Source organism: Crassostrea angulata, chromosome 6, assembly GCF_025612915.1.
Source record: "Crassostrea angulata isolate pt1a10 chromosome 6, ASM2561291v2, whole genome shotgun sequence".
Taxonomy (NCBI): Eukaryota; Metazoa; Mollusca; class Bivalvia; order Ostreida; family Ostreidae; genus Magallana; species Magallana angulata.
In genome coordinates, this window is record NC_069116.1 from 10,629,090 (window position 1) to 10,649,125 (window position 20,036).

The 20,036-nt window shown below is 33.1% G+C and overlaps 1 protein-coding gene across 2 annotated transcripts; it reads left to right on the forward strand.

Moving 5' to 3' along the window:
- The first annotated feature begins 10,905 nt into the window (after window positions 1-10,905).
- On the forward strand, window positions 10,906-18,058 carry LOC128189647 (uncharacterized). 2 transcript variants are annotated; one of them, XM_052861330.1, is made up of 3 exons: window positions 10,906-11,003; window positions 11,119-11,651; window positions 15,913-18,058. In XM_052861330.1, exons 2-3 carry the CDS (start codon window positions 11,413-11,415, stop codon window positions 16,928-16,930), a joined length of 1,257 nt encoding a protein of 418 aa, XP_052717290.1. In that variant the 5' UTR covers window positions 10,906-11,003; window positions 11,119-11,412; the 3' UTR covers window positions 16,931-18,058. The 2 variants fall into 2 exon arrangements, with proteins under 2 accessions (XP_052717290.1, XP_052717289.1); XM_052861329.1 differs by having other exon boundaries at window positions 10,955-11,651.
- The last annotated feature ends 1,978 nt before the right edge of the window (window positions 18,059-20,036 follow it).

Below are 20,036 nucleotides of genomic sequence, written 5' to 3' on the forward strand. Positions count from 1 at the left end.
AATCATTATTTAGTGAAGAAAAACTTCAAATAGTTAGCTATAAAATTTATAACATGAACTTTTCTCTATATCTTTGTACAGACCCCTTTGTCTAGCGCCTCTGTTTTGTTTGGTAGCTGCTAATGAGAAAGTAAGCAAATAACTTTAAGTCTGAAATCTTAATATTTTGTCAAGCACAAAAAACACTAATGATTGTATAGATACTATTGTTCTGAAATGTTTTAAAGTGAATATATTACCTTAAGGTGGCTCTATACACCACTTTTTGATGACGCAGTACGCAAAAAAGTAACTCTGGAAGAATGCAATTCCGGTACTGGCTGATTTAAACTGAGGCGAATTATATTGGGACCGCTCGTTTGAAAATTTGTTAAATGAATAGATTTAATTTAATTGGAAAATTCATTACTTAACAAGTAATGTGGTATGTGACACCTTCATGTTGTGTCGTATTATTTATCGAAATAGACAATAAAATCAAGTATAGTTTTTGAAATAGTAGTTTCTTTCCCATCACAGACATCTTGCAGCGTAGCGCAGTGGGATAGTGGGTTTACTACAAATCTGGAGGTCATGAGTTCGAATCCCGTTGAGGACAATACAATTTTTTACTTTCCAAAATTATATAAAACGTATTTTTTGGTTGAATACTTTGAAAGAAAATTCTATTCTAAACCTGTGAAAGTATTTCAATTATGATATACTTTAATCCACATTAATATCGACAGATGTTCCTTACCACCTTAAGGGGATGCGAGAGGGCTTTGAATTTCTCTCAGGTTGGGATACTTAAATCCTATTAGTTAATTTTTCCCTTTATTTATTCGACTTAGTTTTGCATTAAAGCGAATATATTTACTTATATAGGCCTGTAATGAAATATGTATGTATTTATTATTCCAACATGATATTTAGGTAATTTTCTTCAACTCAGAAATGAAAAGTCCCCAAGGTGTTTGGGCCTTGGGACTTAGGAAGGATAACTCTTAACTGAGGAACTTTCACACCAAATAAAATTTTAAATATTTTTTGTGTTTATTTGCAATTATTTCATTCAATTTTTTTATGTCACATTTATTGAAATACATTTTCTTATAACATCAAGCAGCTTTTTCAGATGATTTGTCAACAGAGTAAGAAAATATGAAAAATTATGTTTTGGGGAAATACTAAAAAAAAATGCTATAATAACATTTTTGAATGTTAAGAAGTGTTATATTTTTTTTAGGAGTCCGAAGGAAATATCCATCATCTGACAAAAAAATTTCTCTCAATTTGTTAATAGTTAAGTTTTTAAAAATTTATTTACAAAAACTCGAAAAAACATTAAAAAATTCTTTAAAAATACCTATAGTATCCCTATCTTCATTTTAATATTTGTTAAGTATATGTTTTGTGGTCTTCTATTGAAAATTGGAATAAACTGTGGGTGTATAGAGCCACCTTAAATTGTATCATTTGATGGAACGCAGTTGTCTTTCTTTTGTCATGACATTTCACAATATAACACATTTTTAAATAATTTGACAAAACTACAAATCCATCCCGAGATTCTGTGACAACGTAAGACGTCACCAACTTTAAGCATGCTACGTCAGTAAAATTGGATGTAACCAGCAATGTTTGTATCAACCGTTCTTTGGTGTAGATTAAAGGGGGTTAGATTTAATATCGATGTTTCAAACATCAACCCGCACCTCTTTTCAAGGATACGAGGCAACGGTGGCGTATTCAAAAATGAACTGCGCATGGAGACTTTTTATTAAATCCTTCTGTCTCAAAACTTGTCCCCAAGCACAGTTGAATCAATTCAATAACTTATATCAGACTAACATTTCGCAACAGGTATTTCGTTTTAGGAAATTTTTTATCGGTGTTTTTCAAATTATATCGCAAGTTATTACATAAGAAAAAGTTATCATTTGAATATTATCTCTCTGCCTGAAACCCCTGTCAAGGTCATCTGACACTTCATATAAACTTTCTTTTGTGTTAGTTTATGTTTACTTCCGAGTTATGTCATTCACGTCAGATAAAAGTCCAATTTCTTGTTCATTGAACTTTTTTCTTACAAATATTTTAGTACGGCACCAATGTTTAACCTAAAATCCACATTGTTCCTAGAGAGTTTTTAATGACTTCAGACTAATTCTCTTTTATTTCACCTTATGTAATATACATGTAATAGATATTTCGTATGTTTTATTTTTAAACGGTAACTTACATGCATTGTAAGAACTTTATCAATTGTAAATTGTGACATGTTTTGATTTTTAAAGCATAAACATCCATTGTAAAATGTGTGATGTTTCGACTTTTTACACATTAGAATATGTATAACATACGTATTTAATCCAAACTGATAAGAAAAAAATGAATTAACAAATGAAACAGAATTATGAATCATTATTTATGATATTTGCAATATTGCGACCTATGAAGGTAAAGCAAACCTTAACACAATGTATGCAATATGACATTTAAAAAATTCTAACATTTATCAATATAGTTTTATTGCAGATGAAATAGTTTACTTCTAGAAATATAAAGAAGTGAAATAAAGTTATTATTTGTTAATAATGTCAGATTTTTTTAGTCATTTTGAATTCCTTTGGGTCCTTTTTGGTAATTGAACGACTCTATCTAGACGACGACTGTGTAGAGCTAAAACAGACATTAAGGGAGATGTGCGGTCATCTTGTACAGGACAAATTTGTATTGTGAAAATTAGTGCATCGTGTCCAATGGAGCAAAGTTTTTACATGTTTCGAGTTTATAGATTACTGTTTATTCATTTTGAACAATGCAAATTGATTTTGTCACCACAATGTATTTTTTTTATTGACAAAGTATTTAAACCCCCCTTTCCACCTACTTGAACAAATAAGGAAAGAGAACAAATTGCAGCTATAAAGCCCCCCCCCCCCCCTCAAAAAAAGATATCATCGTTTAATTTTATCATAATTTACATATATTAAAAACGATAGCTTCGATATACTTATATTTATCAAATTTAGAAAAAATACTGGTTTGTTGTTTTAACGTTTATGGCAATTTTTATACTAAAAAAGAGGCATGTAAAAATGTAACGTGCAAGGGGGTCACTGCCTGTGATCCCCGCGGGCCCGTACCCGAGATAGAATCGGATAGCCCTGATTGCTGCCAATATTTACAAGTGCAGACTTTAATCACCGCTCCTGCACATGTATAGAGACTCAACGTTACGCAGGCATGGATGACCGCACACCTACGCAACTGAACAAGTACCAACGTTAACGCAAGCAGGGATGACCGCACACTTGCGCCAACAACGCAAGCAGGGAGTGCCGCACACTTGCGCTAGAAAGGCCAGAACACTAGCAGGGATGACCACACGCTAGTGCTCCGCTGCAACCACCACCAATACAAGCAGGGATGACCGCACACTTGTATTTAACCAAAAATATATTAATAGGCTACCCGCTTCAAAAATAAAATCTAACTATTCAATGCCTATCTTATCAGGTATAAGCATGTACATGTATTCTTTAAAGTTGAGAAGAGTTTTCCCACAGAGCTCTATCTAGATAAAATGGGCTACCTTGAGATTATTCATCATGCCAACGCAACAGTGGCATGCTACTAGCTATAGTTTCTCGGAATGATCCGTTGTTGATGACACTTATAACGCCGAGGACCGAGGACTTGTCTTATACGCTCGTTCTGATTCTATTACAAGTTCGTGTCTTTTTTTTGCACGTGAAGATTGTTGAATGTGTGCTTTAAACTTGAAACCAATTTTAAAGAGGTCAACACGATTTTCCATAAATTACACAGTAAACTATATATTTGTGAGAATTAAACATCTCAGAGTGGCAAGCTACTTTGTAATCAAAAGAACCACGCTTGAAACTAACATTGAAGTGTCAAAATATGGCTGTACCTTTTAAAAGTAATTTCATTTTAATTCCAGGTAAAATGAATTAGTATTTGTGCACGATAACTAAAAATATCAGAACTAGCCAGCCAATTTGGAATCCTCAGAGTTTTTTCAAACCTTGTCTATTTTTATATCTTCCCTTCATATTTTTATGGAAATTCTTGCAGGAAATTATTAAGAAACAATATATTGAGCATCTCGATTGCTAAAAGATGCTTCTCTACAGTTTTAATATTCAGCTGGGGTTTGATTGAAATACATACATGTATCTAATTATCTATTTTATAGTAAGAGACTACCAAAAAAAACATCAGAATTACTGTTATATGATACAATAAGTTATATGTATTTAATTGTATTACTTAAATCATAAAAACGCATTATTTATTACTTATCAGATGTGGATACTAAAGAATTCCAAGGAACTTATTTGAAATCAGAAAATTTTACCAAAATCAATAGCATCAACATTTACGACTTTTCTACACTTTAAACAACCATCCCCCACGATAAATTAAAGTCCAGACTTTTTGACATCATCGATAGCTGCTTTTTCAATAAAAATGGATCACGCAAATTTAATTACCTTTTCATCTGTCATTTGCAGAACTATATTGTTAAAAACCATTCGGATTGTGCGAACAAGTACTCTGGAGTGGATATTAAAAAGATGCTTGAGTTTCTTGTAGACAACATTAATGTAGTTTTGGAAAATCAGGTCTTCCAAAAATCTGTTGGAATTCCCATGGGTACCAGTTGCGCCCCATTATTAGTAGACCTATGTTTGTATTCATATGGCTACTTATGTTCTTGCACACTTACCTTTATTTACTTCTATATCGCAGATTTTTGACAATATCATTACCCAACTGCCACACACACCGGGTTTCAATAATTGTGTGACATTTTTTACAACCATAATACACAAGAAAAAATATATCAACCAAAAAAATTCGTTACTTAACTAATTATCACTTTGCTCCGTGTAAACACTTAACTAATGCTCTAATTTCCTGATCTGGAACAAGGTAGCGTACATTTAGAGGATCTGTCATTAGACAGTTTGAGATGACCAAACGACTTAACGACTGATGGAAAAAATCTACAATGGTAAATATCTGTAATCATTGTTTTTATTCCGAGGTTTTTGGGTTTTTTTCTTTTGTTGATTGAAAGCTTAATTTGAATTTCATATTCAATAAAGAAATATGCCACGATAAATAAGAGGATAATCTCCCGACCTTATTCCATGGGTTTCCTGTAAACACCCACTCATTCTAACTCTCCGAACCGGATCGATCAAACTAGAAGCATGCGTTGGCTCCATCCACTCTCGGCGATTTCTAATTGCATTGCATATAATGTCAGTGATCAAACGAGGGCTCAAACCTCACCATTAGCTCGGCAGTCTAAAGTCCTGCAACAGTCCTGGTAAACCAAGATAACCAAATTACCCAGAAATGGTTGTGCCTTATGAAATTATGACAATAGCGGAACCGTCTCTCTGCTTTACAAAAGCCTGCAGTGATCACTGCTTGTATCGATATTCACTGGCGAGTCGACGCATTAAGTCACCACATCAACATTCATTCCATAGTTACTTATGCAGATTTTCTGGAAGCATCGGGAAACAAAACCAAAACTCAAACCAGTGGGAAAGGGTTCGTGAATGTATTTACTAGTACTTTAAACATGTTTAATGAATATATTTCCCAAATATTGACATAATTTTTAAATTTCCAACAAATGTGGCAGCATTTATGAATTTTCTAAGAGTAATAGCATTTCGTTGAGTTTCAAAATAGTGTAACGACCCTCTTTATATAAGATTTTTAGTACATGTAGCTAACGATTGCCTCTCCTTTTTTATGATTCTTTATATATAGCTTATTGCCATCGAACTGGTTACGTGTAGATAAGGGTAGATATATTGCAAAAGGAGGTAGAATGATCCAAGATACCGACAGCATAGAGTAGTCGTATCGAATGTTTCATTTATTATTTTACGTATTACAATTTGTTATGCAATATTTGTACTGTTGAATAAATTTGCGAGGTTTTCCGGAAACTGGACACCACTCCAACTTCCGTAAGAGCTAATTGTAAGACTATGGACATTTGGTATGATGTGACAATCCATCTCTTGCATCAAAACTAAGTGGAAATTATGCTGTTCTTAATTACGCACTTTGAATTTTTTTTCAAAGTGCGTTAAATTTGGGACCATCTTAACGCACTTTGAAAAAATAATTTGTTTTTTCAAAGTGCGTAAATATCGACGATATCAACGCACTTTAAAAAAAATGTTCATTTCTTGAACTTTTTGATCAAATGAGCAATAAAATTTATTCCTATTTTATAAGTCATACACAAATCTATCTATCTATCTATCTATCTATCTATCTATCTATCTATCTATCTATCTATCTATCTATCTATCTATCTATCTATCTATCTATCTATCTATCTATCTATCTATCTATCAATCTATCTATCCATCTATCTATCTATCTATCTATCAATCTATCTATCTATCAATCTAGTACTGAAAAGATTTTTTTTTCATTTCTTGAACTTTTTGATCAAATGAGCAATAAAATTTATTCCTATTTTATAAGTCATACACAAATCTATCTATCTATCTATCTATCTATCTATCTATCTATCTATCTATCTATCTATCTATCTATCTATCTATCTATCTATCTATCTATCTATCTATCTATCTATCTATCTATCTATCTATCTATCTATCCTATCTATCTATCTATCTAGTACTGAAAAGATTTTTTTTTCATTTCTTGAACTTTTTGATCAAATGAGCAATAAAATTTATTCCTATTTTATAAGTCATACACAAATCTATCATCTATCTATCTATCTATCTATCTATCTATCTATCTATCTATCTATCTATCTATCTATCTATCTATCTATCTATCTATCTATCTATCTATCTATCTATCTATCTATCTATCTATCTATCTATCTATCTATCTATCTATCTATCTATCTATCTATCTATCTATCTATCTATCTATCTATCTATCTATCTATCTATCTATCTATCTATCTATCTATCTATCTATCTATCTATCTATCTATCTATCTATCTATCTATCTATCTATCTATCTATCTATCTATCTATCTATCTATCTATCTATCTATCTATCTATCTATCTAGTACTGAACAGATTTTTTTTTTTACGAGTTAATACTTTCTGGCTCAGGGAATGGATATTTGCCATTTACCTACTGTGAAGATAATTTTAAATCATGACTTAGTATTTAAGTACAGATATACGATTTTTTAAAGAATTCATCTAAATCAAATTCCTTTGCGTTTCAACACAGACATAAAAGTCAATAAGGCATCTCCTTCTCACTTCATTATTTTTGTGTGTGTGTAAAGAATACTTTATTTAAAAAACAAGTAGTCCTCGCTCATATTACGTATCATAGTTCCATATTTCAAAATGTCTACGCGATTCTTACGACGAGTTCATATTTTTCTTCTCGAATTGAAATTTCAAAAGAAGTAGCCGTCAAATTACTTAGCATTTAAGTTTGTCCAAAATTTAACGCACTTTTTGATAAAATAAAATATATCGGAAAGGACAATATTGATATGTAGTGCGACATATCATATGTCATGTCGAGTGGATTTTCTTTTTCAGTTACTTACTAGGAACATATGACGGATGTAAGAGTGAAACACATATGATGTCATATGATATCAACTTAATATGCATAATGGATGCTGTATGCTATATAGTATGCATATTATAATCTGATGTGTTGAATGATAAAATGTGAAGTAGCAAGATTATATCTAAAATGTATATAGTGTGAGATGAGGTGTTATATGTTTTGTTGTGTTTTTACATTATTTATTATGTTGTAGAATGTGAAACGTAAAACGATATTCAGAATGATATACATGAATTGTGTAACGGTATAGTGATATGTTTAGTGTCTGTGATTTATTAGATTCACGAGCATGACTAGTTTCTCGCTAGGTCAACCAAAAGCAACGATGAATTACGGGTTTTTTTTTTCCAGAAATCGGCCAATGATTAACCCACGAAATGGCTGACATTATCTTTTTATAATTCATCACTTAGCCTCGCTTTTTTAATTTTCGTAAAACATCATGAAATGCATCATCGATTGATATGCCTAAGACCGATTTTCTTAATCTTATGTAAACACAAAAGACGAACTGCATTTTTAACATTATTTAAAGGGGCAAGGTCACGATTTTGGTTTAAGGACGTTGGATCCTGCAATCAAAAGTCTCTAAGTTTTTTTCTAAAGTATTTTTTAAATATCTACACACAAATCTAAACCAAAATTCAAAACAAAATTTTGGGGTCTATCTGCTCCTTTCGGTGCTACGGTGTATTTAATATGACCTTTCTGCACTGAGAATGCAAATTGCACATAAATCGCTTTTCCCTCTATAATTTTTTATCGAAATGAACCATGGTATCAAATACAAATTTACATTATTTAGAATTAATAAAATTAATATAATCATAATGAAAAAGTTTGCAATTGTTTCACCTTATTGATATTTTGACCTTTTTGCACTGAAAAAATACTATTTTTATTCATAAACGATTCAACATGAAATTAAATAATTTAAAAGTCTCAAACTTTTTCTCAAATTATGACAGACTTGCCAAAAGAAACTTAAATATTCAGAAAATAAAACCAAAAGTATGGGTCTATAATGTAAATTTTGAGATATGGCATGAAATAAGCTAATTTTAGGGGAAAATTGGAGTTGATTTTTTCTTTACTTTTATGAAATATCACTTAAACATGCCAATATATGTCGATAGAAATATTGAAATATTGTTGAAATATGTTCTTTGAAACAATACGAAGATATCCCAATGCATAAACTATCTGAAAATTTGGTCTGCACGGAAAATAAGAAAGCTAAAATTACGGTACTCTAAAACAACTGAGTTATGAAAAATGCTCATTTTCTTCTTAAAAACCTTCCGCCACAAAATATAGTCCCTTACTACACTCTCTAAATATGGAATTTTTTCTTCACTATTTTATTCAATAGAGTTTATTTGACATTGTAAAAAAGGAATTTACAAGTAGAATTCATATATGACACAGAATTTCCAGACTAGAGATGACACAAAATGGCTACCCAAAATCAGAGGATCGAACCTCTTTAAAAAAAAATTCCGATTTTAATATTTACATTGCTTCGGTAAGGCATTTCTAATAGGCAACAAAAATTTAAGTGTCATTCGTTGAGATATAAGCGAGTTAGAGAGTTTGAAATTCTTTGCTATGTAAACAATGCGTTTGTTTTCATTTTGAATGTTGAAATGAAAATTTCAGTTTTAGACCTTAAATGAATGTGTTAAACATTCCGAACTGGTTATCTATGCTTAAAATGAATAAAAAGATAGACACAGTAGCTTAAAAAAGATTTTTACGGGTATATCGAACTCATGTAAACAAAAAGATGGCATGAGCCTTGTTTACATTACAAAGAATTGTGAGCCCTGTATCATGCTTATAACTCTACGAATGACTCTTAAATTTCATTTGATTTTTAGAAATGCATTTCTATAGCATTGTAAATAAGAAAAATGGAATTTGACCAAAATCGTGACCATGCCCGAAGGGTTTTATGATAGATTTGACCACGCACCTCATAATATTCAAGGAATGATTCCTTATTACTTATATTTACATTATTTCCAAATTTTAACTCTAAAACAACATTATTTCAAAACCAAATTTTTTTTTATGTAGCATATGCTATGTACTACTACGCGGTGCAGCCAATACCGTTAAGCTAAAAGACACGCCCACTTTATGTCACTCATGTTTCATGAAGTTATTGGGTTTTAGGGTTCAAAATTGATTCGTAATGTTATCACAGACAAAGACAGTTGAAAATCTAAATATATGTTGTACATGTATAAGTTTAAAAATCATCTTTGCAAAGTACAAATGCGTAAGCCCATTTATATACATTGTAACCGCACGCAGAGTCAAAAGTTATAGAAACTATAGAAATCTCCATTTGAATGGTGACTACAAACGAGCTGTCCTTAAATTGCTGGTATATTTGTAATAACTGATAAACATTACAGTCAGATATGAATAGACATATGAATAAACAATCTAAACAAAAGTAGGCTTTTCTCGGAAATGTATTCAACCATCTAATTCCCGGCGAAAAGCACATGCCGTGGAAATTACAAGTTTATACATATTATTTGTCAAGCCTTCTTGGCACACTCGGAAAAGTTTAAAGACAAAATTTCCTGTGCATTGATTGCTATATGTAACATGTTCACCCAGTGTACATAGTCTGTCTAGAAAATGAGCAGGTTGCCTTAAATCATATGCAGATCTCTATCAATTTATAATGTTACGTAACATGATTAAAATCGCTAGATGTTTTGAATTACATAAGTCCGGAAATTATCAACCGACATGGGAAGGGAAAGATCATAGGCGTCGGGGGGGGGGGGGGGGGGGGGGGGGGGGCTCGTAATGTACGTTTGAAAGATTGAGAAGTTGGAGTCAAAGGCAAACTAGCCTTCCCCCCTCTCCCCCACGGATTAGGAATTTCGTTAATTTTGAAAAAAAAGAAAATTTGGTAGGTAAGATTTTTTTATTGGAACTATAGGTATACCCCCCCCCCCCCCCCCCCCCCCCAACGGATTAGGATTTTCATGATTCTGGGAATTAGGTTTTTTTCTCTCAATATTTCTGAGGATCAGTCTTGCCCCCCCCCCCCCCCCCCCCTTTCAATTTGCTTCCGACGCCAGTGAAGATTAATGATTGGGTCCATTTTTAATTCTGATAATTTAGCATTACATTTTTTTATATAAACATACATGTGTATGTCACTAAAAAATCTCGCGTGATCATACGTTAAATCCCATAAGTGGATCGATTAGGACGAGTATATAGATTCCAAGAATTTTATTTAAATTTCCGAACTGATAGATTATATAGCTTGGATAGAAGTAGCAGCTATGGTTCATCGTTTATCAAACCGACAGGATCCATATTGGAAACAAAAATTCATCGGTAATTTCCTTGATTACTGTATAGTTCGAGATTGTATTTAGTAAAACGTTTGTTAATCCCACCTACACGAATCGCATGCCGTTGTTGGCCTGTATATTTACACGTCTATTTTTAGAACAAGGAAGTTGCGTCTATTCAGCTATTGGTTAGTGGAGAAAATGAATCGATGAAGTGGTCTCTGATGATCCCAATGTACTTCTGTACAGAGGAAAAGTTGCTCGCTCTATCGCAAGGTTAACTCAAGGGAAAAAAAATAAAACAGAATAGTTATTAAGGGCAGTTTCATGGACGAAGGACGAGGAACACATGGGTGAAGGCTGAAATTAATGACATAAAAGCACTGAGACCTGGATGAAAACCGGAGGAGGAAGTTTGGTTAAGACGTGAATAATAAATGGATAGGTGACCAATGTTTCAGAACTGCCTGGGCATTCTGTGGACTTCTCTCCGCTCGTCTGAGGACAACGAGATGTTTACCCCATATGAACTTCTGACCGTGTCCCTCACGGTCAACTGTTGTGTCATTTTTTACTGTCTCGTGATGAGATTCCAAAACAAACTCTCCTCAAAATGTTGCTGTGAAAAGTGCGGCATAGTCGTAACTGTGTGTCAGACCTACCGTGCAAAGCCCCATTATTTGCCAAAAGTGTAAGTACACGTATATTATTCTCTTAGTTTGATTGTTCTCTTAAAGTGCAAATAATTGGGTTTTTTTAAACTTCAAGTTTAGCTGTATAGTAATAAGGCATTCGTTCGCCAGATTACAAAATAATTATAAAAACATTTATGAATGAGGATATCCATAAAGCTTTACGATAAAGAAATGACTATATGATTATTAAGTTTGAAATCGATTTATGTCTAATGCAGTTAATATTTAGTACTTACTTCAAATGAATGATTTTATTACTTGGAATCGTTATTCGAAAACACAAGTTAACAAAAATAAACATATAAGTAATATCGACAATATTTTCCCAAATAAACCCAATTTAATCAGATATGTGATATAAAAAGTACTTAACATACAGAAAGATATAGGGCATGTTTTCCCGTTGTTTCGCCTACTGAATGACTGTAACATGTGGTATAGTCCTACATTTGGCGATTTTGACAAGATACTAAACTGCACTAAATTGTACCGATGCACATTTGTGCACTAATCTCACACCGGGAAGCCATCTGATAGCTTTGTTTACAATTTTTTAATAAAAAACAAAAGAAATAAATTAATTCTTGAATTTTGAGCGATGAATTTAAAAATCCGGCATTCATTCTTTATTGTATCCTACAGTTAACGAGATCTCATACAGCCTTTCCATCTTATCATTTATCAGTAAGCTGTAAGTCTGTTATCGATAAAATAATCCTTAAATTACACAACCTAAATTTGGTCTTGTCAATTTATCAAGTTAAAGTGTCTTCTGTTTTAAAAGCACACAAGACCTCAATACTTCCTGGCAACCTGTTGTCTGTATTACGTAGATCGGCGTTGCTATCTGATGTTTGCAGTAATAAGATTCCAGACGACACTATACGCCTCACAATTTTCTTTTCTTTTTTTTCTCCTATATATGCCAAATATGAAGGGTGGGTCCATTGCAATTTTAATGGAAACTTAAGGAGCAAAGAATCTTATTACATATAAACTGTGTAGTGTGCACTTATAAAAATGAAAGTCCGTCTCCTCTCTTATGTATAGACATTTACTGTTCGATCTGAGACCTTACTCCAATTTTCATGAAACATTTTAATTCATATCTGCTTTGTTGTATTGATCCTCTAAAATGTGTTCATTTGATACCAATATCATTGCGCCCGGAAGTAACGCCGTTATCAGACGAATCATCGGAGAACCAAATCACATTATGCTAGAGGTTCCAGCTACTCGCGTTTGATATCCGTACGCTTGGTTATGCAGCGTTATTTCATACGATATGGCATTTCCTTGTTTTTGAGTGTTTCGGCTTTATCTGTTTAAAAGCCAACTGATTTCACAGAATTACCTGTAAAATATAAAACATACAGCTACGATTGGTGTAGAAAAAAAAAACAGAACCAGGAACTAAGGCCCCGAGGATTTTCAGATTGTAAACATTTAGCTTGCTTCAGTGCGTTCGTATTTTGTCTAATAATGCAAGTGGGTTTTAAATACAGAAGTTCTTAAAAGAACTTCCTCATAAAGTTTCCAAGTTGAGAACCGACTTAAACTCTTCACTACTTCCTAGACAAACAAAATCACTAAAATACGTCATCAAAAAATCCAAATGCGTTGATAAAATGTTTGCTGTATCGAAGAATACGGCTGTATGTTATTACAATTCTTTTATATAAGACATGAAATCTGTTATTTAAAATAACCTTAAAGTTCTTCAAGGCTTTTGATGACAGTAGCTGGTGTATTAACAATCTTGGTCTTTTTAGCTACAGTTTAAAGAAAATGATAGACGAACCTGAAGAATATCATGCGTATTATAATCAGGATTCCGTTTAAGGTTATTCCTAATAATTTTATATCAAGCTGTACTTGTACAATCCTTTGTCATGTTACTTACATATTCCGTAAGTTCATATGGATTTAATTAAGTCATATTAAGAAGAGTCCGGTGGTTCGTGACTAGTTCAAGTGTTCTAAGTAGGTTATGGGTTATCTAGAAAGAGCCTTGTTAGTCGAATAGATGTTTATTCTAATGATTGTTGAATTAGTTATATGTATCATATTGTAAAAAAATCATCCATTTAGTGTGTGTATATAAACACATTTAATACCAGAAAACACAGTTAATATCAATCTTTTATGTGCGTAATGTATCATGAACAATTGTGTCCCTAATTGTCCAATTGAGAAACTAATCTTTGATAGGTATAGACTTCTTTTGCATTGATCACTTCGTTTAGCTATTATAAAACTGATAGGAATAGAGTAATGTTGAAAGAGTTGGCAGTATTTCAAGGTTGTTTTACAATTTTCTCTGTTATAAGGTCAAACGGAAATGTAGAACTGGAATAATTATATCTGTTAAACGTGAAATTGTTTCTTTTTGTATATGTAACCAGAGAAAGAAAGGAAACGTGAAAATACTTATAATAATTAGTACTTCTCTGATTTTTTATGATCTAAAATCTGGAAGTTAAGCTTGCGTCCAAAAGCCTTGCATGTTCTAGTTCATTTTATCCTGAGAGGAGAGGGTAATCACGGAGCCTTGAGGAGGCTTCTCGTCAAATTGAACTGTCAAGAACGACCCTTGTGCTTACAAATTAATGTACAAAGCTTGAAGGACAATGCACTTATCATATAATAGATTCAACGGAGCTTCCTTTGCAAAGCAGTTGCATGTTCAACGAGGGTGTTCTTGTGTAAATATTACAAATAAGGAGACTGTACGTGTAATGCTAAGAACTATTATGCAAGACGATGTCAATAACATCACCTGTGAAAGTGAGTCGAGCATTATTGAGGCAAAGGGCATTGAATTACGTTATATATATTGTACTATACAAAGCACCGATCGATATATCTATAGAAGAGGCAGGTCGGTTTCCGCTTCCGGGTCTGCGCCTTCACTTCACAGATCATAATTTAATGTCCTTTATAAATGAAAAACGTAATCTGGGTTAATTAATAGCTTTACCTACTTGTAAGAGCAGCTGTATGATGAGCAGTGCTAAAATGCCCATGATATTGATTTTCCTTCGTAAATAGAAGTGAATGACTTCCTCGGGATATTTGTCTCATCGAAAATAGATGCTTTGAGTAATACCTCCCATGAGAACTCTAGACGCATCAAATAATTGCATTTTTGAAAATCAATGCTCTCTCTGTAAACAAAAGAAGTTGTCAGCTGTAATTTTGTCCAAACTTAAATAAAAGAACCTCTAATTTGTAAGTCATTCGTCACCATCTAACATGCATGACCAACTGGCCCAGCAGTTGATGAGTATCTTTAAATTTGTTTGCAACTAAAGCATTATACGTCCTGTGACTCTGTGTTGTCAGAAAACATTTCTGTAAAAAAAACTATTGTTTCTCTTTGTTTTTAAAACATCAGTTTCTTATATGAAGCGAAATAGGATTGTCTTACTGGCGTCACGTTGTGGTCGCATTTTGTGTCAATTTAATTATGATTCATTTAAGCCAATGTTTCAACGACAACACAAATAACAATACTTCAAGAAATATATTATTAAGCTGTATTATGGAAAAAAAGCCTTACATTGTATTATGATACGATTTTCTGGTGAAATAATATAGCAAATCAATTTTGTACATGGCGACAATGATGTTAAATGTGCCCAAATTGGAGCCTGTAAATAATATATACTGGGAAATATTTTTCCCGTTTTATTTTCGCCCCTTTTCCCCTCATTTTCGGCGGGCGAATTTAAGACTAGGCGGTTTCCAATGTCTCAAATTATCTCTCTTCAAACGCAACTGTGTCAGCGCGAATTCACGACATGCCGAAACAGTTTGCAATTCTAGAAGGGCTAACATTACTTTGGGCAAAAATAACCCTGTGTACAGTAGCTTTTTCCACAAATAAATGAGTAAAATTAGTTTGTAAACCATTATTTGGTTTGTCATTTTTTTAGTTAATTACAATTTTAAAAGTTGAACATTTCATCTCAAGTTGTTAAAATTGCTCTAAATCTACAAGTTTAATCTTTAATAAGGCAAAGGGATCATAGTCATTTAACAATAGTTTTCTATATGTATAATGAAAAAATTGATATTTTTGAAATGAAATGGAATTGGATCAATAATGAAAAAGAATTCAATTGATTTTTACTTTTTAATGTGTTACAATAATAAAGTTAAGTGAACTCATTTTTTGAGTTTTAATTCGACATTTTTGGCCGATTGTTTACTCTCCAGCCTCTTTTATTGTGTTTTTTTCTTCTGTTTTTACAGGTTGACAGAGCAGACGTTTGTTTGGGTGACGGTGGTTCTAAGTCTGACTGCCCTTCTAGGGTCAGATATAACGCGCTACCCTTTCAGTGGACGCTCGGATTCATCCATAACTGACTTTGTGGGAATTATTTTAGCAATAAACATTGGACGATATATCTACCTCATTTCGGTAAACGTGTACCTTTACGGAGAAGGCGAGTCGTCCAGAATAAAAACGGAAGCTGTGCATCACGTGGTCACTATTGTATGCTATTCCTTTTTCTTGGCTTATCACCAAAATCTGTTGCTGTCGTTGGTAGGAATGACGATGGAGACAAATTCGACAATAATCGAAATTTCCAAAATACTTAAAGAAATGGGTAAAAACCGGACAAAGTGGTACAGTAAACTGTCTTTTATTAATTGTGCTTTAACCGTAGTGTTCCGTGGACTGGTGCCTGTTGTGTTCTTGGTGATAGCTATGTTTCATGAGACCCCTTTTGTGATGCATTATACCACGTTAACGGTATTCTTTCTGAGTATTATATTTTTCTCTGTGATAAATGTTTGGTTAATTTTAGCGACTATTCAAAGACTAGTCAGGTCCTTCTGCAAGACGACAAATGAGATCGACAATACGGAAACTGTTCATGGCATTCAAAGGGTTTGTCACTCACATTTAACAACAAGAAACAACCTCGGCTACCTCCGCAGGTATGACAATAAGAATTTGTGCATGGTCGATGACGAGAAACTTAACACAAACAGAAAAGAGACAACCAAAGAAAACTTTCCCAATTTACATTTTCTCCAAAACGGCATGCGAGAGTTCATTCCTCGACAAAACTATAGGCCAGATTCAGAAAGTGGGGAAGCTTCTTTAAACGCAACTCCGAGGATAGTAGAGAGCGTACCGTTGGAGGAAGTCATAGTGGATGGCCCGCAAAACGGCAATGTGTTACGAGATAGTTCCGCATCGGATACGTCAGCAGGAGCTTTGATAGGACCCCGTGAATCCGTGGAGAGGACCGCTACGTGAGTAAACTCAATCTGCAGTGGATCACGAATAAGAAATGTGGGAGACGAGTCCGTCCAGCTTAAGATACAAAGTGTGAATGGTCAAAGGCCGATATGTTACAGTCATACTCGCAAGGACATGTTACATTAATTCATTTATTTTACAACACTATTTTCTTAAGAAGTATTTCTTTATTTTCTATATGATTAATGACGCACGAATAAGTTTCAACTCAAATTGAAATTTACTTAATCTAAGTGTACTTATGAGAAAATATATATTAAATATATAAAATGTCTTTATAAATTTTCTCCAACAGTCTTCAAAATGTCCTCTCTCTCTCTCTCTCTCTCTGCTTATCGGTTTCAGCCATTATTTTGTATTGTAACCACTGGGTCGCTAAAACCTACTTTATCCTAATGTAGTCGAATAACTACCCTGCTTATTCAACTCTTTGCGATTAAGGGTTCAGAATACCATGCATGTAACATTGTATTGCTAATGTAATTATGTCAACAACAAAAGCAACAAAGGAGCGGGAAAAGCTATTTTAGTTACATTTTTGAGTTGCTAAAACTACGTTGCCAAAATAATTTTTTGAAATAAGATATACTCTCTATGCAGAAAGAGTATTGTTGTAAAATACATTATACATTTACGTCGTTCCTACTGCTAAAACCTTGACCAATAAAGGTAAACTTACTCGAATTTCTATTCTTACGAATAGTTAAACGCGGAAGTCTTATCAAACTTTAATCAAAATTGACGTCATATTTCTGTAAGATATTTCCTAAGTGATTCTAAGGGAACCGTCGAAGTATTTCTGTATTTTAGTTTGCTTTTACAATTTGGAACCTTTTCCTGCCAGCATTTTTATATTGCTTATAAGTTTGATTGTGAGAAGTTTTTTTTATATACTCTGTGGTTGTGTGTGCATAATTTTTAATAAGCAATGTATCTTACTATTATGTATAACTCAAAGCAAAATATTTTTAGAGAGAAAGCGAAAATTTTGTTCAATGTTCATTGACAGGTTGTAGATTTTATTGATTTTGCATTGATTTTTTCCTGTAAATTGCTGTTTAAATACTTTAGAAAGGGTTTCTTTCATGTTGCTCTATGTTTACATTAAAGTATACACCAGTTTTATATCTCGCTTTATTTCTTGATCAAAATTTTTACACACAAATACTTGCATAACATTAGGTTGAAAAAAAAATGTTCATTTATTGACTGACCACCAATGTTACGGTACAAAGCGGCACTGCTTTTGTTGATTTCTTTTACTTACTTTACACAGAAATAATGCAACGTAAAAATTAACTTGAAGAAATACAACGTGGACCAAAAAATAATCAAAGTACTGAAGTACTGAAAGCCCGGCTCTTTTGGTGTGTCTTTATGCACATTGTGTGTAGTAAAGACTGTTCAAATCTCTCTCTCTCTCTCTCTCTCTCTCTCTCTCTCTCTCTCTCTCTCTCTCTCATGCTTTTAATGTCGGCAAAGCGTCAGAGAGCGACCAAATTTTGTAAGCGGCTATAAACAAAAATATGTCTATCAATAGAAAATTTCAACAGTTGCTGCCTTGAATTTTGCAACAAACGTTATATATTCAATCCCCATTTCTTCAGGGCGCAGCGAAGTAGTTCATGGAAATTCATGCGCATTGTATGTGTCCAAAGTGCATAGTCTTGTTTTTAAAACACGTTAGTAATATGAAAACTAAAAAAGATAGACAATTCTCTCGAAATTAAAAAAAAAAGAAACAAAATGCCAACACTTTCGACAAAACGTGGCTCTTTGTGTAACTATTTCGTATAGCGGAAGCTTTTACTTTGACGCTGTTTGGTTTTTTGTTTACTTTTGAAGTTGTGCTATTTATAGTAACATTGGCGATTTGCCTGTGGCTTCAGCCAGGACTCTGCTTTCAGCAGAGCCCGGCTAAAAATGTATTAGAGGCTGACTTGCTTTTGGAATCACCTACATATGACACGATTAATGGAATGATTTTATGAAAAAAATATTGAAAGGCATTTCCGTCTTGACACTTCTCGTGCACTCTTATGAACAAAAACATTTTGCTTCAACAAGTAAGTATTTTCATGTCTTTCTTAATAAATGTTAAATTAGATATTTGATCAACCCTAATATTTTTTTTATGAAAAAAAGAGCCGAGAATTTTAAAAATGTGATAGACTATAATTTTCGTTATTTCATTCGATGCAGCTACAGTTCAATATTTATCAAAGGAATAAGACGCTTTGCGTGTCCGATTTAATCTAATGCTGTACCACGCAGTTTTTTGCTATTTGATTGGATTAATTTAATTATAGCACGGGAGTCATACTATTGATGGACATGAAAGCAGAAGCCTAAGGCCAAAGTACTACTGCGTGAATATTATAATATTGCCCCTAGTGCAAAACATAGACGGGTTTACTGCGGTTAATGACAATATACACTATCTAACTGCACGCTATATAGTTCTTTTTCCTCATTTATCGAAAATATATTATTGCTTGTGTCAATATGTGACATGTTTTCAAATACTTCCAAAACAATACATATGAACAGCTGCAAGATGTATCTTGTATTATACGTCTTAGTTAGCACTGAGCTCACATGTACGAAAACAGCTTTGATTATTCAATAAGCTCTGCTACTATTTTTTCTGACATTGAACATAACCTCCCAATAAATTACGTTTTTAACCATGGATAATAGTAATAAATTTCTGTATGTTTAACCTGATCTCTGTCCGTTTAGATATTCTCTATATATATATTTTTTTGCTTCTCCATGGACCTTTGGAGGGTTATCTTGAGCATATTTGTGTACCTCTCCTGTAACCATATCTCGCGCAGCCCGTACGGCTTGTGTAATAATAATAATACCATTAAGTACCATTACATATCAAGCACGTGTTGACAAGGAAGAAGATACAAGATAGTGCACTGTGTAAGGGGAATTTCTAGGAAGATTCGCAATAATCGGATAGCTGGGGAGATTTGATAAGGTTTGGAGTGTTTTATGGGAAGAAATGATATAAAAACTTAATTTATTTTCTACAGAATCCAAGTATCTCAATATCACTCATTGGTATGATGTAAAATATTAATGCTGGACA